Source organism: Callithrix jacchus, chromosome 1, assembly GCF_049354715.1.
Source record: "Callithrix jacchus isolate 240 chromosome 1, calJac240_pri, whole genome shotgun sequence".
In the NCBI taxonomy this organism is placed as follows: domain Eukaryota; kingdom Metazoa; phylum Chordata; class Mammalia; order Primates; family Cebidae; genus Callithrix; species Callithrix jacchus.
This window is the reverse complement of record NC_133502.1, coordinates 72,962,866-72,984,473: the sequence shown is the minus strand read 5'-3', so window position 1 is coordinate 72,984,473 and position 21,608 is coordinate 72,962,866. Positions and strand designations below refer to the sequence as shown.

Here is a 21,608-nt window from a genome sequence, read left to right as displayed (position 1 = left end):
TCCGCCCCCTGGGTTCAGGCAATTCTCCTGCCTCAGCCTCCTGAGTAGCTGGGATTACAGGCACGCGCCACCATGCCCAGCTAATTTTTTGTATTTTTAGTAGAGACGGGGTTTCACCATGTTGACCAGGATGGTCTCGGATCTCTTGACCTCGTGATCCACCCGCCTCGGCCTCTCAAAGTGCTGGGATTACAGGCTTGAGCCACAGCGCCCGGCGAGCCATTCTTAAAGTAACAATTCACAAGGAAATTTTGGTTACATCTGTGGCACACAATAATTTAACATAAGAATTATAATTATTAGATAAATCTATCCAATCTTAATCAGTTCAACTGTAAGCTAAGATACTTACCAAACTTTTATAACTCCTTACAATTTTTATTAAAGAGCAGATTAGTGCTCTGAGAAAATCCTGTTGTACTTTTATTTTAATGTTCAACTTACAGAAAAACTGAATAATACCCCCTTTAACTCTAGATAATTTGTTCAGACACAGAATCTCTTTAACAACTTTTTATAAACTTTCCATAACTTGTTCAAACCTTTAAATTTTTTCTATCTCACTTAAAACCATCCTTTTACCCTTTAAACTTAGGCAAGTAATTCACATTCCCAGGCCTTATAATCTTTTAACAAAAATATATTCTATTTTCCTTACACTCCTTGCATGTAGAACAGTTTCTTTAGTAGTCTTAAACACACGTTACACTGCTAACTTTTACTCTTGGTGAAAAACCTGGTTCATGAGTGATCATAGTTATGTACCAGGTATGGAGCCAAGGACACCAGACAGAAGTGCAGATAACAGCTGGCTTTTTCCAGCATGGCTAGGGGGCATGGCTCTTCACATGTCCCCAGGCCTTATCTAGAATCTAATGCTCCAAAGTAGAGAATCTGAACAATTTTTAAAAGTCAAAGAAACAGTTTATGACCTTAAAGCATTTAGCAAACCCGACCTAATATCTGTGTAATTTAGACCAAATGTCTAAACTTTGAAGACATTTTTATTTTACCAATAATCTTTAAAACTGGCTTTATTTTCTCAAAGCTCACTAAAGTCACGTGGACCAAAATGCATTATAGTTTTTCTTTTTGTGACAAAATATTTTATTTAAGCTCTAATTTTTAAACCAATTAATCAAAGCCCTTTAATATATAAACATCACATAGACAACATATATAAATACACTGACAGACAGAAGAAGATCCAGTAGTTGTATGATTTTTTATTTATGTTTCTTAATTGGATTACTCATTTCAGGGTGGAGCCCTTGGAGGAACAAGGCCAAGAAAGCGTGAAGTTTCTGCAGCCTAAAAAGCAGGCACAGCTAGAAGGCAAACCAGACATCAAAAATTAAGGGTTCCATTTTTATACTGGATTGTATATCCCCCAGAAGAGGGAATCAGCCCATCTCCTGTGGGAGTTTTATTTCTCAATGAGGGGGTGGGGTGGGGACATTGCCATACCTTCTAGGTGACTAAGAGCATACTTCTCTGATACAAACATGCAAAGAGGCAGGTATCCCCCCATAACTGCCATTAGCTATCTCCCCAAAGTATATTTCCTACCTAGTTATTACATATAAAGCTCTTTCATAATGGAAAGTAACTTCTGATACTCCCAAAGTAAAAAATGTAGGAAAACCCAATGCACAACAAAACAGAGCCTCAGATTTTGAGAGAGATCTATCCACTTTTAATTCCTAGGGTTTCATCAGGAAAACAGAGGATTTTTCCAGAAAAGGGTCTGTGGCACCTCCTCTGTTTTTCTCAAGGAGCCCCAGGCTGTTAGAGCTTGAATATCCACTTTCAATTAAGCTGACTTTTTACCATAGCACTGTTTTAAAAAAAATTGTTTAAAATCTCTTATTATCTGAATTTAGACATGCCAAATGGCCAATATTTCTGGCTTTTGAACTTTACCAAAAGTAATCTCCCAGGTGTGTAGAGAAAGGAAAAATTCAAGAAGAGAAGCCAGAAGTTGTTCATTATGGAGGGGAAGATAATTAAAAAATGGCAAAGGTCACACAGATATCAAACCCGAAAGGACTCATTCCTTAAGCCAGGGATTGAACCCTGAACCCAGACCACCACTGTGAAAAGAAAGCCTTAGCTACTGAGCTACAGCACTGGGCAGTCTTCATTGCTCTTCCCAGAAGGAGCCTAAAGAAATCAATTTTGAGCTTGCAAAGGCTTTTAACTGCTTAAGACATTCTTTAGGGCTAACTAGGACATGAATTCCAAAATTCCTTTTCACTGGATGGCAGAGACTAAGAAAGTACCACCACGTGGTTACAAGGTCAAACTCACAGGACAAACTGGGACAGTTTACTGGGTCATCTTGAACCATAGGCTTATGGGGTCCTAAGCCCCTGTTCTATACTAAGGTACCCCCTTTCTGATAGAAAGATACAGAAAGACAAATTTATATCACGAAGTACAACAGATTCACTATAGCTTAAGACTAGCCTTGCAAATCCTTTTCCGATCAATCAAAACTTTACAGAAGAGATAAACAGTGATTTATACCATTCGTTCAGCTAGTTTGCACAGAGAGAAAAAAAGGAGAGAGAAAAACAGTGCCTGCATCAGGGTGGGGAAGGTGAGGACCTCAGGGAGGCCAGAGAAAGATCCACCCACCTCAGAAATGCTGAATCAAAAGTTCAGGAGGCAATTTGTCCATAGCGAAGGGATCTTTTCCAGCATTTCTATTGGCTCTCAAGGTTCCCCTTTTGGGGAGAAAAAAGCTCCCCACGTCCCATGATTCTGTACATGCTTAATCCCTTCACCCACAGCTGTCAGCAAAATGTGCAAGGCAGATTAATTCAGAGAGAAAAGCAGTTAGCATTCGGTGGTGCCAAACCCATTTTTAGCAAAGACAGATTTTACTGAATGGGGCCTCTAGCCTGCTAACTATTAGGAAGGACTCTAACCTTCCTATGTTGGGTCTTGAACCCAAGTTTGGTCAAGCATCCTTGCCTTTTATTAAGAGGGGCCTTTAACCCACTTTGTCTTAGGAGAGTCTCTAACTCCCCTAAGTTGGGTATCTAACCCAATCTCATCCTTTACTCTGGTATATGCACCCTACTTACCCCAAATTAGCCAATTGCTGTTGTGTGCAGATGATTTTCCTTTGGGTCAGGGGTCTTTTCAGTAATCACTTCCATGATTCCCCAGGAGGATGTTACCTGAAAGTGGTCCCAATCCAGACCCCAAGAGAGGGTTCTTGGATCTCACACAAGAAATAATTTGAAGCAAATTTATAGAGTAAAATGAAAGCAAGTTTATTAAGAAAGGGAAGGAATAAAAGAATGGAGATGCCATAGGCAGAGCAGCCCCAAGGGATCCTGGTTGCCCATTTTTATGGTTATTTTTTTATTACATGCTAAATAAGGGATAGATAATTCATGAATTTTCCAGGAAGCAGGTGGACAATTCTTGGAACTGAGTGTTCCTTCCCTCTTCAGACCATGTAAGAAAAGTTCCTGATGTTGCCTGGGATTTGTCTTGGTACTGGTGGGAGTGTAGTGGTGAGGATAACCAGAGGTTACTCTCATCACCATCTTGGTTTTGGCGGGTCTTCTGTATTGTAAACTGTTTTTATCAGCAAGGTCTTTATGACCTGTGTCTCATGCTGACTTACCATCTCATCCTGTGACTAAGACTACCTTAACCTTCTGGGAATGTAGCCCCATAGGTCTCAGCCTCATTTTACCCAGCCCCTATTCAAGATGGTGTTGGAGTCGCTCTGGTTCAAATGCCTCTGACAATATGGTGTGCCAGGAGCCGTGTGAGATACTTATACTTACAATAAATCCAGGAAGTAGACATCATCATCACTGTTTTCATTTAAGAAAACAGGCTCAAGGAGACTTAATTGAAAAAAAACTGACATTAAACAATTAGAGAACAAAGATTTGAATTTATCTGGCCTGAACAAAAACACTGATAAGACAAAGCAAGCTGGGAAATTTAGATGACTCACACAGGCAAATCTCACACTTAACTGGACATCTGAATTTCCTGGGAAGTTTGTGGGAGGTTTGGGATTTGTGTTGGTAACAAGCTCCTTGTTGATGTTGAAGCTGCCGGCCTGAGGACCATACTTAGAGACCCACTGCTGCAGACCCACGGCTCCTATGTATGTTCTTCCACGGTCCCCTTCCTTGAGTCCCAGCAGTTTATCTCTGATTCTGGCTTCTGCGGATTTCTTTTGCTGCTCACATGATGACTTTCTCGGGCGTGACTAGTAAATTCTAAGGTCTTTGAATGCAATGCAAGATTTAGTTTCTCCCTCCTAGTACATCTTAACAGGTGCAGATAGACATTTATCAACTGAGTGATGCAGGAGATTTTGCTTTCGTTTTTTTTCCCCAGATTTCTTATTTACTTATTTTACTTTAAGTTCTGGAAGGCACATGTTGAATGTGCAGGTTTGTTACATAGGTATACATGTGCCATGGTGGTTTGCTGCACCTATCTACCCGTCATCTAAGTTTTAAGCTCCGCATGCATTAGGGATTTGTCTTAATGTTCTTCATCCCCTTTCCCCCACTCCCCAACAGGCCCCAGTTGTGATATTCTTCTCCCTGTGTCCATGTGTTCTCGTTGCTCAACTCCCACTTATGAGTCAGAACATGTGGGGTTTGGTTTTCTGTTCCTGTGTTAGTCTGCTGAGGATGATGGTTTCCAGCTTTATCCATGTCCCTGCAAAGGAGATGAACTCATCTTTTTATGGCTGCATAGTATTTCATGGTATATATGTTGCATTTTCTTTATCCAGTCTATCATTGATGGGCATTTGGGTTGGTACCAAGTCTTTGCTATTGTAAATAGTGCTGCAGTAAACACATGTATGCATGTGTCTTTATAGTAGAATGATTTATAATCTTTTGGGTACATACCCGGTAATGGGATTGCTGGGTCAAATGGTATTTCTGGTTCTAGATCCTTGAGGAATCGCCACACTGTCTTCCACAATGGTTGAACTAATTTACACTCCCACCAACCGTGTAAAAGCATTCCTGTTTCTTCTCAACCTCTCCAGTATCTGTTGTTTCCTGACTTTTTAATGACTGCCATTCTAACTGGTGTGAGATGGTATCTCATTGTGGTTTTGATTTGCATTTCTCTAATGATCAGTGATGATGAGTTTTTTTCAAATGTTTGTTGGCAATGTGGGAGTTTTTATATATAATTAGGAAACAAATGCTTCTATTATTATTAGCTACAATTGAATGACTGAATGATTGCTTAAGTATTTTAAAGTCATTTAAGAAACTCCTTTTTGCCCAGTATCAGATGTCTAAAAGGCAAATTAGTCAGCATACTTCAGTAAAAAGTTCACGTTATAATAGATTTGCCATCAGGTCTAGCATGGATGATATTCCCATTTATGAGCACTGCTTGGAAACAACAGGCCTGGGACACCATAATTCCAAACGGACTTTAGAAGATGGCTCTAATAGTCACCGAAGGTAGAAGTCACCAGGGTTAATTATCCATGAATTCTTCTTACCTCTGACCAGGAAAGTTTGGTGGCCAAGAAACAGGAGGATAGAATGATGTGTAGCTCTCCAAAGCTAGGTTTGACTTTGTCAAACACAAAAGCAATAGGTGCTCCAGGCAGTTCCAGCAACACCCCCAGATCTCATTGGCTTGGCTGGGATCACACACTCATCCCTGACCAATTCCTGAAGTCAGGAGGATGGATTTCAATGATGAACATGAACAAGCCCACCTGAGACTTGTTGGAGGAGGAGGTCAGGCTGGTCTCACTGCCTCCACTTCCCTCTTTCATCCCTCATCAGAATGAGATGACCCTCAAAAGGATCATTGAGGAGGGAAGTTTTAGATAGCTTCTAATTGGAGTCACCAGACATCTGTTGGTTACCTTGTGAGCAGCTCTGATTCACTATGGAAGTCTAATTTTATTAAGCATGATCTTTTTTGTGTGGTGGAAAATATTTTTAGTTTTTTTTATTATTTTGAAGTTGTGCAAGTAATTAGTAAACACATTCTTGTTACATGTTTAAACAAAACAGAAGTATAACCACAGGACCAGCTGAAGCCAATTAATCATTGCTTAAGTTGTTACAGATGGTGCAGAGCCAAAATTGCATCTTATAGCCCTGGCATGTGCAATGGGAAAAAGCTTTAAACTCTTAATTGGTAACACCACCCACCTAGCAGATCGGCTGCATTGGCATCACCTGGGACTAGTTAGAAATGCCATAAAAGCTTGACCCATTCCTAGTTTGGGAAGTCAGATTTGAGCCTTACTTCCTGTCTCCTTGCCAGTTGACTTACCATAAAGCCTTTCTTTTCACAAAAGCTGGCGCCATAGTATTGGTTTCTATGCTGATCAGGAAGCAAGTCCATTGCTTGGTAACAGAAGTATTTAGAGGTAAAAGGCCTCATTCCCACAATTCCTTCTACCCGACCCTGGCAGCACCTGCTCCATCCAAGTCTCCTCTCTCTGCCTGCATGTCTCCAAAGGCTGATACAGTGAGCCAAGTCTTCTCAGGTTCGTACCCTTAGGTCGTCCTCTCCCAAGGAATCTGGCTGACTCCCTGACTTGCTTTAACTAATAGAATGTGGAGGGAGTGCTGGTATCTTTTGGAGAATCTAAGTGTGCATTGTTTTAAAAATAGTTGCCTTTGGCCTAAAATCCCTAACATTTAACTGAATCCCTAAGCCATAATGGCAGATTTGGAATTAGGTATTGTCAAGCCTTCTAAAAGTACATTTCAATGTATTGCCATTAAAGGTTGTTTTTTTCCATTCAGCACAATGCATTTGGCAGACAATTCAGATGAGTAGATTGGCCACGTAATATGGCAATGATGAAAACTTTAAAAACACATCGTTTGTCTGCATTGGCGTTCCTGCCAGCTAGTGACATTCCAGGACTTTTAGTGAATTAAAGCTTCATTTGCCTGAGGAAGGTAGCAAAGTTACTGACTGCTTCAGAAATAATTATGTTCATGACAGGATAAGAGGACATTTATGCAATAGTGTTGCTGTTCTATCACTGGTATTATTTTCACCAAATTTGTGGTCTGTATATGAGTGCATATGAAATGGATTTCCAAGTGTCCAAAGCAAAACAGAAGCATGGCACAGAAGATGGAAAATTTTAATAGGGAATGCTTGTGTTGGGGTATATTGAATTATGGAAGAATTTCAATTGCATTGCCATGAAGAAAATGAATGTGAATGTATTCTCCAAGGAGAGCCATGACCTAAAAGAAAAAAAGCAGTAGTTTATCATGATGCGAGACTTCAAAATATAGTTAATGATTGTGAAAGTTGGCCAGCTGTTGTGGACCACCTCTGTGCAATTGCTGTAATTTATCTTCATAATATACTTCTTTATGTTGACTTTTTTAGGTTTTTAAAGTCTTTAAAATCTTTTCCCCCACTACTTTAAATTGTTAGTATTATTTGTTTATAATTTACTATGCTATGCATTTTATCTTTGCATCATTGCCAATACTGGAGGTATAAATTGTGTAAAGACTTTTAGAGAGTTCTAATTTGTTTTATGCACTTTCATGCAAATTTGACTCCACACGAATGTATTGTCACAACATTGACTTTGTGTGTAAGCATTGTGTGTATACTTAAAAACATTGAAACTTCAGCAGGGCGAGGTGGCTCATGCCTGTAATCCCAATACTTTGGGAAGCCAAGGTGAGTGGATCACCTTGAGGTTGGGAGTTGGAGAACAAAGTGACCAACATGGAGAAACCCTGTCTCTACTAAAAACACAAAATTAGCTGGGGCGTGATGGTGCATGCCTGTAATCCCAGCTACCTGGGAGGCTGAAGCAGGAGAATTGCTTGAACCCGGGAGGCAGAGGTTGTGGTGAACCAAGATCATGCCATTGTACTCTAGCCTGGGCAAGAATAGTAAAACTCCATCTCAAAAATAAAAAATAAAAATAAAAATAATAAAAATGGAAACTTCTTTCTTTTTGTACATTTGCATTGGTGAAAGATAGAATTTCTTGGTCTTATTTCTTTGGGTGACTACATATGTGGTAGTGACCCAGCACAGTTTTTGATTGATTTCATTAAAAGACTTAGGTTGTCCATCACAATAGTTCAGTTGACAGCATTTATATAAGCTTTAAGGATATGAATATGATTTGTAGGCCTGTAACTTATACCCATGTGACTGTCATTAGCATAACAAAGTGTATGTTGCAAAATATGTTATTATTGCCTAGTTTATTGTGTAAAGTGGCTTATGAAGTGTTTGGTTGTGTTTTTATATGTTTCTCTAATAAATTCCCTTTTAAAATGTAAATAAATTTCTTTTACATTTAAAATTTTTATTTTTAATAATATTTATTTTAAAATAATTGCATTTTTATTTTATTTTAAATAATTTAATTTTTCTTCCAGAATTATATCTTTTGAATTCTGATCTTTCTGGGATTTCCACATTTGGGATTGTGGCATTCAGATTGTGTCTCTGAGAATTATGGCCCAGACTCCAAAATTTCACTCTATATAGGAAAGAAAGTGATAAATATCTTTATACAGTTTTACACACGTACACATGAATAGAGTTCTACAAATAAAGTTAGTGGGTCAAAAGGCGTGTGTATTTTGTATATCCATAGATACTGCCAAATAGTCTTCCAAGAAGGCTTCACCAAATTTCATTTGCTAGAAGAATATGTGAGAAGGCCCATTCTTTTGTGTTCTCACCAAATTTAACCATTCTGCTGGGTGAAAACTTAGAGCTTTTTCAGTGTTAATTTGAATTTCCCAGATTACTAGTCTTTACAGATGTATGTTGGCCAATTGCCTTTCTTCTGTGAATTTCCTGTTTGTACCCTTGGTCTATGTTTTTCTATGGAGTTGATGGACTGACTTAATGCCTCACAGAAACTCTCTGAGTACCCTGGATATTGAAGCTTTTGTTTAATTTATTACATTTTTCTCAGTCTTTCACTTGCCTCTTAGTGCTACCTATGTCATTTGTTTTGTTCTACAAAAACTATTGATTTTCATGAGTTTACTTAATGGCCTTCAAATTTTAGGTCTTGTTATAAAGATATTATTCTCTAGTTTCTTATTAATGCTTTTGTATCTTGTTTCTTAGGTTTGGCTCTTTAACCATTTTAGCCTTTATTTTTGGGTATGGGGTAGGCTGGACATGCTGGGGAGAATATCCCAATCTGCACCACACTAACACATGCCTTACACAACCTTGCATAATGGCACCAGGCTGGGCTGCTCTGTGGATTCTCTTCTTACTGCACTAGCTAATCACAGCATCACTTTATAGCTCATCTTTTCCTCAATGGTTCCCATGGACATGTGTGCTCTTTCTCCTGGACTGTCTTCTAATTCTTTGTATGACTTGACTGCTCCCACATTATTTTCACAAGTTCCTTTTTATCTTCTTCAGAAATTTCTTTGTGTTCTTAAGGATCTTCTTTTATTAAATATACTTTGGAATTAATTTCCCAAGTTCTGGGGGAAAAGTGCTTTTGGGACTTAATTGTCATCACAGTCAAATTGTAGATTAATTGGGGGAAGAATCAGCGTATTTTTCTATTGAATTTTCCAATCCAGAAAGCATGGCATGTCTTTCCACATAATCGGGTTTTCTTTTATTCATCCATCTTTCATTAAAGTTTTCTTCAATTTGATTGTGTACATTTCTCATTAAATTCATTTTGTTTTTTCTTTCTTGCTGTTGTAAACCAGGTATTTCCCCGTATTAAGCCCTGTTTTCTTTTGCTAGCATTTGTCTGATATAGAATGTTGTATGCATTTTGTATTTTCTTTGTCTTCATCACTTTGTTTAACACATATATATTTTTAACCAGTGTGAAGGGCTTTGACTTTTAATTGGCAGGTTTGATGCATTTATGATTATTATGATTACTGAGGTACTGGGAACTATTACTGATGTTTATATTTTATCTTTGCCTTTCATCTGTTCATATTCTATTTGTATCCCTTCTTTTTACTGGTTAGGCGATTTTTGTTTCTTCCTTTTGTTCTGTAGTAGTTTGAAAGTCTCTTATTTCATTCTATTTTTACAGCAGTATATAATTTTGTATATACATATATAAACATAATGTTTTACTGCTACCTGGAATTAAGCAGTTCTGGATCTACTTCCATAAAACTGAGCAGTCCTTGCCATGCTTTTCCTTTTCTTCTCCCACCTCTCCTTGACATCGGTTTCATACCTTTTATATTTAGATCTCCTGGGATATTAGTTTTTGATCATTGCAAAAACGCGTATTTAAAGTTATGCATCAATAGTTATTAAGGCATAAGGCGTATCTATAACTTTTGCTGATTTTTTTTATCATCATTGTTTCTTCCAGCCCACATCCTCCTCTTCTTTGTATTCATTGTTTTTCCGGAATAATTCCTTCAGAGTGTCTGTAGGAGGTTAACTTTCTGAGTCCTCGCTTTGCCCTCCTACTGGGTTGCTAGTTTGGGTGCATATAAGATTCTTGGCTCAATATTTCTATTCTTCAGACTTTTGATGATGTTATTTGTCTTCATGTATTTGGTGCTGAAAGCGAACATTAAAATTATTCTACGCCTCCTTCCTTTTTAAGTAACCTGTCTGTTTTTTTTTCTACTCCTGGAAAACTTCTAGAATGTTTCTCTCTTGATCTGTGTGTCCTGAAATTAGGCTACTGTGGGTCCGTGTATCGTTCTTCGCTTTTCTCCTGGGAGCCAGGAAAATGATCACCCTGTCTCTAAAAATAAACATTTTGTTTTGCTGATATTTGAATATTTCTTTTCTTCTTTGTAAAATTGTCTTTTTCTGGAATTCTTATAAGGCAGATGGATCTAAACTCTAACACTTTCCATTTCCATTTGTGTTTCAGTCTTTTTGGCACCAGAAGATTTCCTGGGCTCCATTGTTCAGCTTTCATAATCCAGTTTTGCATGTCTCTGGAGCCCACTGCTTGAGTTTTCTCTTTTTACCCTAAGTCAATAGATTTTTGTCTTTGTCAGAAAAAAAAATTGGTAGAGATGGAATGAAAAAAAATGACACTCTTACTCCCAGTAGTGACTAAAGCTTGAAAAAAAAGTGCCTTGGATTATACTGTAGAAGAAAAGTATAGACTATAATATGAAATTTCAATCAGAATCTAAATTGTTTTTGAGGGGTAAGGAAACTTCACAAAACGATTTTAAATCTCTTAAGAAAATATACATCCAAGAGACAGCAGTTGACAAATGAACAGAATTGAATTCAGGTAAAAGTCCTCACAGAAATAGGAAGTTAATATACTGCCAAGTTAGCACCTCAGTTAAGGAAGAAATGAATGACTTATTAAATAAGTAGTATGAACATGAGCGACAGTCCATCTGGCAGCTAAATATCATAGCTCTTCTCATATCCTATGTAGAAAAACACATTCTAAATGAATTGAAAAGCTAAATGAAAAACATTAAATAAAAAAATAAATGAATGCAAAAATGGTAAGTATTATTGAAGTAGAAGTTAGAAGAATATTAGTAAGAACTTAAGGAAGACCTTCTTAAGCAAAACAGGACTCTCAGAAGCCATCTAGCAAATGACCAACATATAAGATCATAGTAATTACTATAGTGATGATTTTCTTTTTCACCCAAATACCTGTAGCAACTGAAAGCAATGATGTTTGTTAGATAAACTGCAGATGCCTCCAAAAGAAAAATGATTGAATAAGTAGTTAACAACTATTAATCTATAAGAAAAGCTAAATAATCGAATTGAAAACTGGGCAGAAAGATATGAACAATCAAGTAACAGAAAAAGAAATACAAGTGCTCAATAAACATGTGAGAAAAATTACCTTTAGATTTGAGGGAAATGAGAACTAAAACAGAATGAATTACTTTTGCTTATCCTTGGCAAAGATTCAGAAAATTGACACTGCGCAGTGTTGGGAAGGATAGAGACCACTATGCTTGGTTATGCACGGGTGCTAAGAGGACAAATTGCTGCATACCCTTGACAGGGCAATTCAGGTCTGCAACATTGGTGCTGGTATTCACATTCACTGCAAAGGTGGTGTTGGTGGTAATCATGTAATTCCAAGAAATTAGGCCCAGGCTACACATAACTGTAAAAGAAGTGGTGGTACTATTTACACAATTCTGTGACTATATGTTAGTGATGGTAACCACATCACTCTTCAATGTACATTGTGATATTTACATAAATCTGCAACCTCCATTGTGATCTTAACCCTATGACAGAGGAACAGGGCATCGTCCCGAAAATCTGTGGTGCTGATTATGGTCATATTTACAAAACTCTGCAATGCTGGTTGTTATTCACGTGATAGCGGTGACAGTGGCATTCCCATGATTCTGTGCCAGTGGATGTGGTATAAACAGCACTCTGTCATGGTGTCGGTGGTACTTACGGAACTGCAGTATTGTCATGGTATCCACATAATTCTGCCATGTTGTTCATGGTATTCATTTCACCTTGTGACGTTGATGGAGTTATTCTCGTAATTCTGTGATGTTGGTGGTGGTATTTACATAACACAGTGATACTGTTCATGGTATTCACATAACTGTGACATGGAAGATCACAGTGTTCATGTAACTCTGAGTGTTGGTATTGACATAGTTTTGCATCATTGTTTATGGTGTTTGCATAACTGTGATGCCAGTTGTTGTTTTCATGTCATGCTGTATTGTTGGTGTTGATGATATTCATGTATTTCTGTAGCTTTGATTGTGGTATCCACACAAATCTGTGACATTAGCCATGGTATCCATAAACTCTGTGGTGCTGGTGGTGGTTGTATTCACGTAACTCTGTGATAGTGTGGTGTTCTATCCACATCACTCTGTGATGTTGGTTGTATTCATATAACACTATGGCGGTGGTCACAGATTGCAAAGTTTCTATTGGTGTTTACATAACTCTGGAACATTTGTTGTGGTGTTGACATAATTGTACAGCACTGTAGTAATGTTAGTCTCATAACATGGTGATGTTGTTTGGTGATGTTATGTAATTCTCCACTTGTGGTTGTGGTATTCACATGATTGCAATATTGGAATTCGTGGTGGGGTTCACATAACTGCGAAATTTGTCAGAATAGTCCCATACTGCAAGCTTCATCACAGTATCACATAATTTTGCAACATTGATGGTGGTACACACATAACTGTGCTATGGTTCTGCTGCTGATAGTCACATAACTGTGACATTGGTTTTAGTACTTGCCTAACACTGTGACATTGGTGCTGGTGGTATTTACATGTTTCTACAATGTTTACGGTGCTATTCACATAACTGTGATATTGATCATTACATTTACATAATTCTGTGATGATGGTGGTGGTTGTGTTACTCTAAGTGCAAGATTGGTGGCTGTCTGCAGGTAAATCTGTGACATTGTCGTTCTGTTCATGTGACACTGCAGTGTTGTTGCTGACGGTCATATAAATCAATGACATTACTCATGGTGTTCACATAATCTTTTGAATGTGATCCTGGTATTTGCGTGACTCTGCAATGTTGGTGGTAGTAGGATTGACATGCACTGTGCAGTTCGTCATGATGTGCCTGCAACTCTAAGATGATTGTCATGGTATTCACAGAACTGAGATTCATCATGGTGTTAACATAATTGTGCATTGGTACTGCTGGTGGTATTCAAATGGCACTCTGACATTGCTGATGGTGGTATTTGTATACATCTCTATGGGTGGCAGTGGTATTCACGTGAACCCATGACATTTGCCATGATAGTCACACAATTTTGCAGCATTGGCTGTTGTGGTATTCATAATGTCTCTGACAGTGAATGTGGTGTTCACATAACTCCCTTGCCAGTTATGGGATTCACATAATTTTGCATCATTATTGTTGGTGGTATTTACATAGCTCTGTGGTGTTAGTCATGGTAGTATTCACAATATTCTTTGATATTGGTCATGGTCATATATGGGTAACTGCAAAATTGGCTGTGTTATTCTAATAAATCTGTAAGTTATTAATGGTGGCATTGACATGACTCTGCAATGACAGAGAAGGCAGTACTTATCTAACTCTGAGATGTTGGTCATGTTATTCATATATTCCATGAAGTTGATGCAGGTGGTACTCTACTCTGGTAGTCACGATATTCATATAACGGTGATGGTGGTTGTGGTATTCAGATAACCCTGCAACTTGGTTGTGTTATTCACATAACCCTGTGATGGTAGTGTTGGTGGTATTCCCATAACTGTATCATTGGTTGCCTATTCGCATAGCTCTGTCATGTTGAACGTGGTATTCACTTCATGTTGTGACATCAGTAGTAGTGGTATTCACCTAACTTTATGATATCATAGTGGTGGGGATTATATTCACATAACTGCATTGCTCCTGCTGGTAGTATTCTTATAAACATGTAATGCTGGATGAGGTTACAGGTCATCACTGTGCAACAATGGTGGTGGCACTCATATAACTGCAACATTGGTCATAGTTTTTACTTAACTTTGTGATAATGGATGGAGTATTTGCATAATGCTGTGACTCTAGTCATGTTATTTATATAAATATACTCATCCCCTCGCACCCACGGAGTGGTTTCAGTACCCTCTAGGATACCACAATTAATAGATGCTCAGATTCCTTATATAATATGGTATAGTATTTATATGTAGCCTATGTATATGCTCCTATATACTTTGAATTCTCTCTAGATTATTTATGATACCTAATATAAATAGTTGTTATACCGAATTGTTTATTTGCATTACTTTGATCAGTTTAACTATTTTTAATCCACAGTTTGTTGAATCTGTGAATGGGGCACATGCACACATGTAGACTGACTGTATACATCCAAGGTGGGGCAGGTATTTATAGAACTCTGTAATGGTAGTGGTAGTGTTAACATAACTCTGAATTGTTCACATTTTTCACATAACTCTATGGCATTGTTGTGATATTTATATAATTCCATAGTGATTGTGGTGGTATTCATGTAACTCTACCACATTTTTTTTTGTGGATTTTCACAATTCTCATAAATCTGGGACAGCATGGTGGTGGTGGTATTTCCATAATTCTGAACACTGGTGTTCAGGGTATTCACATAACTCTGTTTGAGTTGTGGTATTCATATAACTTTGTGACATAGGTCATGGTTTTCATGTAACTCTGCAATGGTGGCTGTGGTATTTGGGTAATTCTGTGGCTTTGTTGCTGGTATTCACATACCCCTGTGACACTGGTCCTATAATTCACAAGAACCTGTGATGTTGGTTGTCATAATCACATAACTCTGCAATGTTGATGGTAGCCTAATTAATATTTCTCTGTGACATTGGTCATGGAACTCACATAATGATGGTGGTGCTATTCAAATGTCTGTCTTGGTAGTGGTATTCTCTTAATACTGCCAGAGTAGTTGAGGTATTCAAGTAATTCCATAATGATGGTTGTAGTGGTAGTCACATAACTCTGATGGTGTTAGGTGTGGTAATCCCATGAGTCTGCAAAGTTTGTTGTGGTCTTCACATATTTTGGTCACAATGGTGATATTGGTGCTGGTGCAATGGTGAGAATAATAATGACATTTATGGGTGTAGAGACAGGCTCAGGAAAATTTAAAGTTTATAAGAAGATATGACAAAGCCAGCCTCCAATTTATATTTTCTAAATAATTCAAATGCATATTTTTCTGTACCATACCATGAGATCTCTTCCTGCTAAATCTAAGGCATTTATCTAAAAAATTTATATCTTCAAACTCCCCAAAGGCTTTGGAACATAAAAATTGTATCTAGTTATTTATCCATAACTTTGGTTATGTCCGTATACTTACACATACACATTTTCATGTGTGAAACTGATCAAAATTTAGCTATAAATTTAGATGTATAAAACTGAGCTTCTAAAGTTTTATAATCATGCAGAAGAGGACCTTCTGGTAAACCAAAGTTAATCACCTTTGAGGGTAATCTATATAGTTCATAGAACCCAAAATATGTTTATTAGACAATGACATTTGATGTTGATGAAAATGTTGGCCATGTTATGTTTTCATTGTTTCTCTAAAAATTATAAACCTGTAGAAGCCTCATAAAAGACTAGAAATACAATGTTGAAGTCTGGGTGGTGGTTTCATGGCAAATATATGCTTAAACAATCATTGAATTAAACATTTAATATGCTTGCATTTCACAGTATATAAGTTATACCTCAACGAAAGCTTTAAAAAGTGTACATCCAAGTAAGATGAAAATATGAATAGGTTTCAGAAAAGTCCAGTATAGTGCCAATCTAACCACTCATGATATTTTCTGTGGCTGTGAGTTATTGCTTTTATAGAAACAAAACAAACCTCACCATAGAATTTAAAGTTAAAGTGTGATTTAAGAAATGTGTATGGCTCCCAAAAATGTCCTTGTATAGTTAGGAGTTGTCTCTTTATCTCAGTTCTTAGGGCTCACTATTTACATTTTTTCCTCTTGCAGTACCTGGGGTGCATTGAAGTTCTGCGCTCAATGAGGTCTCTTGACTTCAGTACAAGAACACAAATTACCAGGTAAGCCCGCTTGAAAATGGACTTCTGTGATTTTACCTCAGAAGGAAATATCTCAGAGGTTAACAGCTCAGACATTTTTAGAAGTAAAGACTGACCCTTGGAGAGTTGGTGGCTAGTGACAGTGACTCAGGACTATCCTTGTCTCAAGACATGTGGTTGTTCATCCATGTTTGCGATGTGTCTCTCTCAGCCAAAGTACCTTGAAGGACATTTTGCCCTTGCACACTCTTTTTATAATTTAGCTGCAGACATATGGAGCAGCTGAGTATTTATGTTTGTTTCTTTAACGTGTGAAACTCGAACACAAGATTGGTATTTAAAAATGTACTGAGCCATGTTCTTTTTAAAAAAGAAAATCAAGATGTCAAGGGAGACTTTCCAATAGTATACACAGAGGGTAAAATGAATAGAATTGGAAGTAGAAACAGCCATAGGAGTAGGTCATTCAGCAAGCAGACCCATTCTTTAAGGTGTCTGTGACTTTGAACAGGTTTTATGTATTCTCCACCACCAAGTAGAATTGAAGCTTCTTGAGGGCCAGTATTTAAGCACTGTTTTTTAAAAAATAAGATGTTATGCTCTAGTATAGCTCCTAGTAGAGCTTACATCTTTCAAAAAATGCCAGTTTCAAGCCAGCTTGAAGAGGAGAACTGGACAGCTAGGACAGAGTCTGTGAAACTGCTACATTTCTGTGGTCAGGAGCTTAGGTTGCTTTGGCACTTATGCAGTCACTTAATTTAAAAAGTAACCTCAGAAAAATACCTTATATTTACTTTATTCAAATCATTCTGTTGTATATATTTGGATTAGCAAGCCAAGTGTAAAGATTTAGAAAGCAATTGGTTGTAGTCATTAGATGCTAAGAAACATACACACCTCAATTCTTTTCTAAGGACCATAATAATACCTCTTCTTCCTCACTGAAGATATTCATAGTTAAATAGTTAATGTTTTTTTTCTCTTTCCTAAGTGCCTTGAAACACAGATTGTGAATGTATCAGTAATCTACATGAAGGAAGGAATCCACTTCCACATATTTGTAGAAAATGGTTTATGAAAATTTCAAAGATGACGGAATGGTATTTTGAATAGAGGAGTACTGTGGTTAAAAGAAAAAGCTTGAGTGTTTGCTTAGCCATTTATTCACCTTACTCATGAAAAGGTATGCCAGTGGCATCATCATGGGCAGAGCACTGAGCCAGTGCCTGGAGGAATATGGAAACTGTGTGACATTGGTCATGTTCTCCCGTGTGGTGATTGTTTTTAAAGAAATTACAGTCAATTGGGAGAAAACTGTCAACCATTCCTACTGGGTTCCCTTTCCAGATGCTAGGATTTCTGAGGTGATTTCATGCCATTTTAGCTCTCCTGATGTAATCTTAAGCATGTATTGCTGATTGTGCACATACAACGTGCTGGACAACATGGCTATCCTGCTTTGCTAGGCCTCTCAGTGTTGGAGAAAGGTGTGTACACAAATGATTGAGGGGCATCTGAGGGGCACAGAACAAGTTCTACTCCTTGGAGTAGTGGTGGGGTGGGAGAACAAGTGAATAATTCCAATTTTCTCTTTGATGAGGATACAACTCCTGGGACTCTCTGGGATAGAACTCTCTGGGTAATAACATTGTAGAAGAAAGCAGTTGTAATAGGCATTGATGGATTTGGAGGTTTTGATGTCTTTCTTCAATCCCATTCCATTTAGATTTTTGGGAAGGTGACACAGCATAATGTGGCAAGTGGAGCATGATTCTCGTACTTAAGAAACTTGGTGTTGAATTCTGTTTGTGCCAGAATTGCCTTGGGTTTTATTAGACTTCTTGAGAGCTACATTTGCTTGTCTCCATGATGCTTTCTGTCTCTTCCATCATTTTTAGCATGTGACATGTTTCTTACTTTAGCTAATAGATGGAGGTCACTCAAAGGAAACAGATTGACAAATCAAGTTCAGAATGAAGGCCTTTGCATCCAGTTGAAGAATATACAGCAATGTCTTGTAGATGTAGCACACTGTGGAGCTTTTAAGGTCTCTGTGGTAACTAAGTGTTAAACATACCTGTGATTAAACTCCATCGCCATGGATTACTTTATATACTAAAGAGATTCTTGGAAGGTTATAGGGAAGTCTAATGTTCTAATTAAGTTATATTATATAGGCACCAGGAAAATTGGTTTCCAAAGACATTCCAGTTACACCTTTTATTAAAAAAAATTTTTATAAGGAGATAATACCTACTTCTCTGTTCAATTAAAAATTTTGCCCTACAGCAGAGCTTCACTCCCAGCATTTCACTTTGTATATACAAATGTGAGGACTCCACTTCAGAATTGAGGTGTTTTGAAAACTACCCAGGAATATGCATAAAATCTTCTTAGTTGGAAACATATGAAAGGAAAATATCTTTCTTTTTGGAAAGGTATTTCCTTTTTTGTTCTTTTTCAGTGTATTGGCTGGTTTCTGAGGAGACATGTATCACTGATGTCAGTGTCTATATATTGTAGTTCATTCAGAGTGTGGCCGGCTATATAAACAACAAGGCATAGGTATAAATGAAGGAACATGTGGATCAGCCATCAGAGCATGAATGGACTGAATGCTATGAAATTGCATACTTTTCTGTTAGGTATAATCATGGGAGAGACTTTGCTTAGAAGTTAGCTGAGTGACCATGTGATCTTGATCTAAAAGTGTTAGCATTCAGTAGGGCTTTGAGTCTGCACAAACGAGCAAACAAGCCCTGGTGAGATGAAGAAGGGAACAGGAGCCTGGAGATGTCTGAATTGTGGATGTTGGTGAGAATCACAACCTGGCAGGTATGGGGGTGGTCTCCTTGCCAGCCCTCTCCATGGTGGGTTTCATCTTCAGCTTGAAGAAGAGCAGGCCAGACAAGACCTCAGCACAGCTTTGCAACTCTGTTCACCCTCTCTTCTTTTCTAAGAGTTCACTTGGAAGACTTAGCACAACTCAACTCTTGGGTCACTTCCAGCTTCCAACATTCTATAAACGCTCTCAGAAAACAAAAGTCCAAGGTAAAAACTTTCACCTCACAATCTTTCCATTTCATCATGTCTCTGAGCATCCTTACCCATGTGCATTCCATCCCAACTCTATGTATGTATTATGTGCATGAGCCTGGGTGTGCACCCTCATTGGACTTCCTGCAATGGGGAAGCCAACCAGACTACATGCTGGGCACCATGACCCGAGGGAAGGACCTCCTTCACCCATGCATCCACTGTGACCTCTCTACCTTTCTCTTGATACATTTCTGTGTTATATGGATGTTTAGTCACAAGTTCATTTGGGGATGGAAACAATGCATATTGTGCAGTTTTAAGACAGGCTGCCTTTACTAACAAGATATTTGTGTTGTTTATAGAGAATTTCCTATCTTCAGGACTTGGCTGAGGCTGGGAGAAGCTGTGTGGAGTGGAAAACGGACACTGAGGAAGAATGGCAGGTAAGGTCAGGCCTCCTTGGAACCTCAGAGAATATCAGAAGTTGAGGAATGCTTTGAAGGTTCCATTATACCTGCCAAGCTGAATGAAGTGTATTCCCATACGCAGGGCAGTGGGATCTGAATGTTTTTGTTCAGATTTTGTGGTAATAATTTCTTCTTTGAGAGTGGGTAGCATGAACTCTACTAAGTGGGCATGAATTGGCTGCAGCTGTCCTATGTTAATGAAGGTCATTCTGTTAGTGTTAGGGTGACTTTCTCATTTTTGCAAACACTGGGATGTAACTCTGAAGAGTCCCATATTTGGAAATCCATTATAGAAACCAAGATATTTTTATACCTGGTGCAGGGTATAGAAAACAAAGTGGACTTTTGCTCATGGGCTTCCTTAGATCTAGTAAAAAATCTTACCTATAGATTAGATCTTTACAATTTGACTTCAGTCACGCATCAGGAATATAAGCATTTTTTGTTTTTTTTTTTTTGAGATAGGGTTTTACTCCTGTTGTCCAGCCTGGAATGCAATGATGCGATGTCAGCTCACTGCAATCTCTGCCTCCCAGGCTCAAGTGATCCTCCCACCTCAGCCTCCTAAGTAGCTGGGACTACAGGTGCATGCCACTATGCCCAGCTAATTTTTGTATTTTTTTTTGTAGCGGTAGGGTTTTGCCATGTTGCCCAGGCTGGTCTCCAACTCTTAGGTTCAAACAATCCATTTGGCTTGGCTTCTCAATGTGCTGGGATTATAGGCATGAGCCACTGTGCCTAGCCACCGTGTCTAGCCACTGTGCCTGGCCAGGGATAGGTTCTGAGAGATGAGTCATTAGGCAATTTTGCCATTGTCCCAACATTGTAGAGTGCACTTAGGCTAGATGATCTAACCTGCTACACACCTAGGTTACATGGCATAGCCTGTTGCTCCTAGGCTACAAACCTGCACATCATGTGACTGCTGAAATCTGTAGGCAATTGAAACACAGTGGTAAGTATTTGTGTATCTGTCATATCTAAGCATAGAAAAGGTATAGTAAAAATACACTATTATAATTTTATGGGACCACCTAGATATAGTCGGCTCATCATTGACTGAAATGTTTAGGTGGTACCTGTACTTGATTATAATATTTCTGAATTCCTTTTTCTCTGCAAAATAAACACTTTCAATACTGCTTTAAGTTAAATGTGCCAGGGAGAGGGAAAGGAGTAAATCTATTTTTATAGATTCTCTGAGGCTGGTTGAATCTCAGAATTAGAACAGAAAGCAGTGGTGTGAATTACCCATCACCCCACTCCATCCCAGCCCCAATCCCTGTACATTTGGGTGGTGCACAATGGCTAGCTTTTGGATTTTAGCCTTACAGGCTCTTTCTAAATGTGCTTATTCTAAACACGTTTTGTGGCCAAGCCTCTCTCAGCCTGCACTTGCAGAGGGGTGAGGCCTGGCAGGAAGGGGTTGGTGCTGTCTTGGTTTAGAGCACTTTTTGAAAACACCAGCTTGCCTGTGTGTGCGTGCATCCGGCCTTTGGAATAAAGCAAGCTGGATACCTCCACTTCACTTCTGCACTGTTACTCTGGTTTTAACGCTAGCTAGGATAATATTG

The 21,608-nt window shown here is 38.3% G+C and overlaps 1 protein-coding gene across 3 annotated transcripts in view; it reads left to right on the top strand.

Annotated features, from left to right (window-relative positions):
* SHC3 (SHC adaptor protein 3) overlaps window positions 1-21,608 on the top strand; it is a 163,654-nt gene that overhangs the window by 43,101 nt on the left and 98,945 nt on the right. For 2 of the 3 annotated variants that reach the window (XM_017971770.4, XM_054253670.2), the window contains exons 2-3: window positions 16,479-16,549; window positions 19,930-20,010. In XM_017971770.4, the coding sequence (XP_017827259.1) occupies window positions 16,479-16,549; window positions 19,930-20,010 (152 nt within the window). The remainder of the gene's footprint in view (window positions 1-16,478; window positions 16,550-19,929; window positions 20,011-21,608) is intronic. The other variant, XM_008992779.5, reaches the window with a different exon arrangement.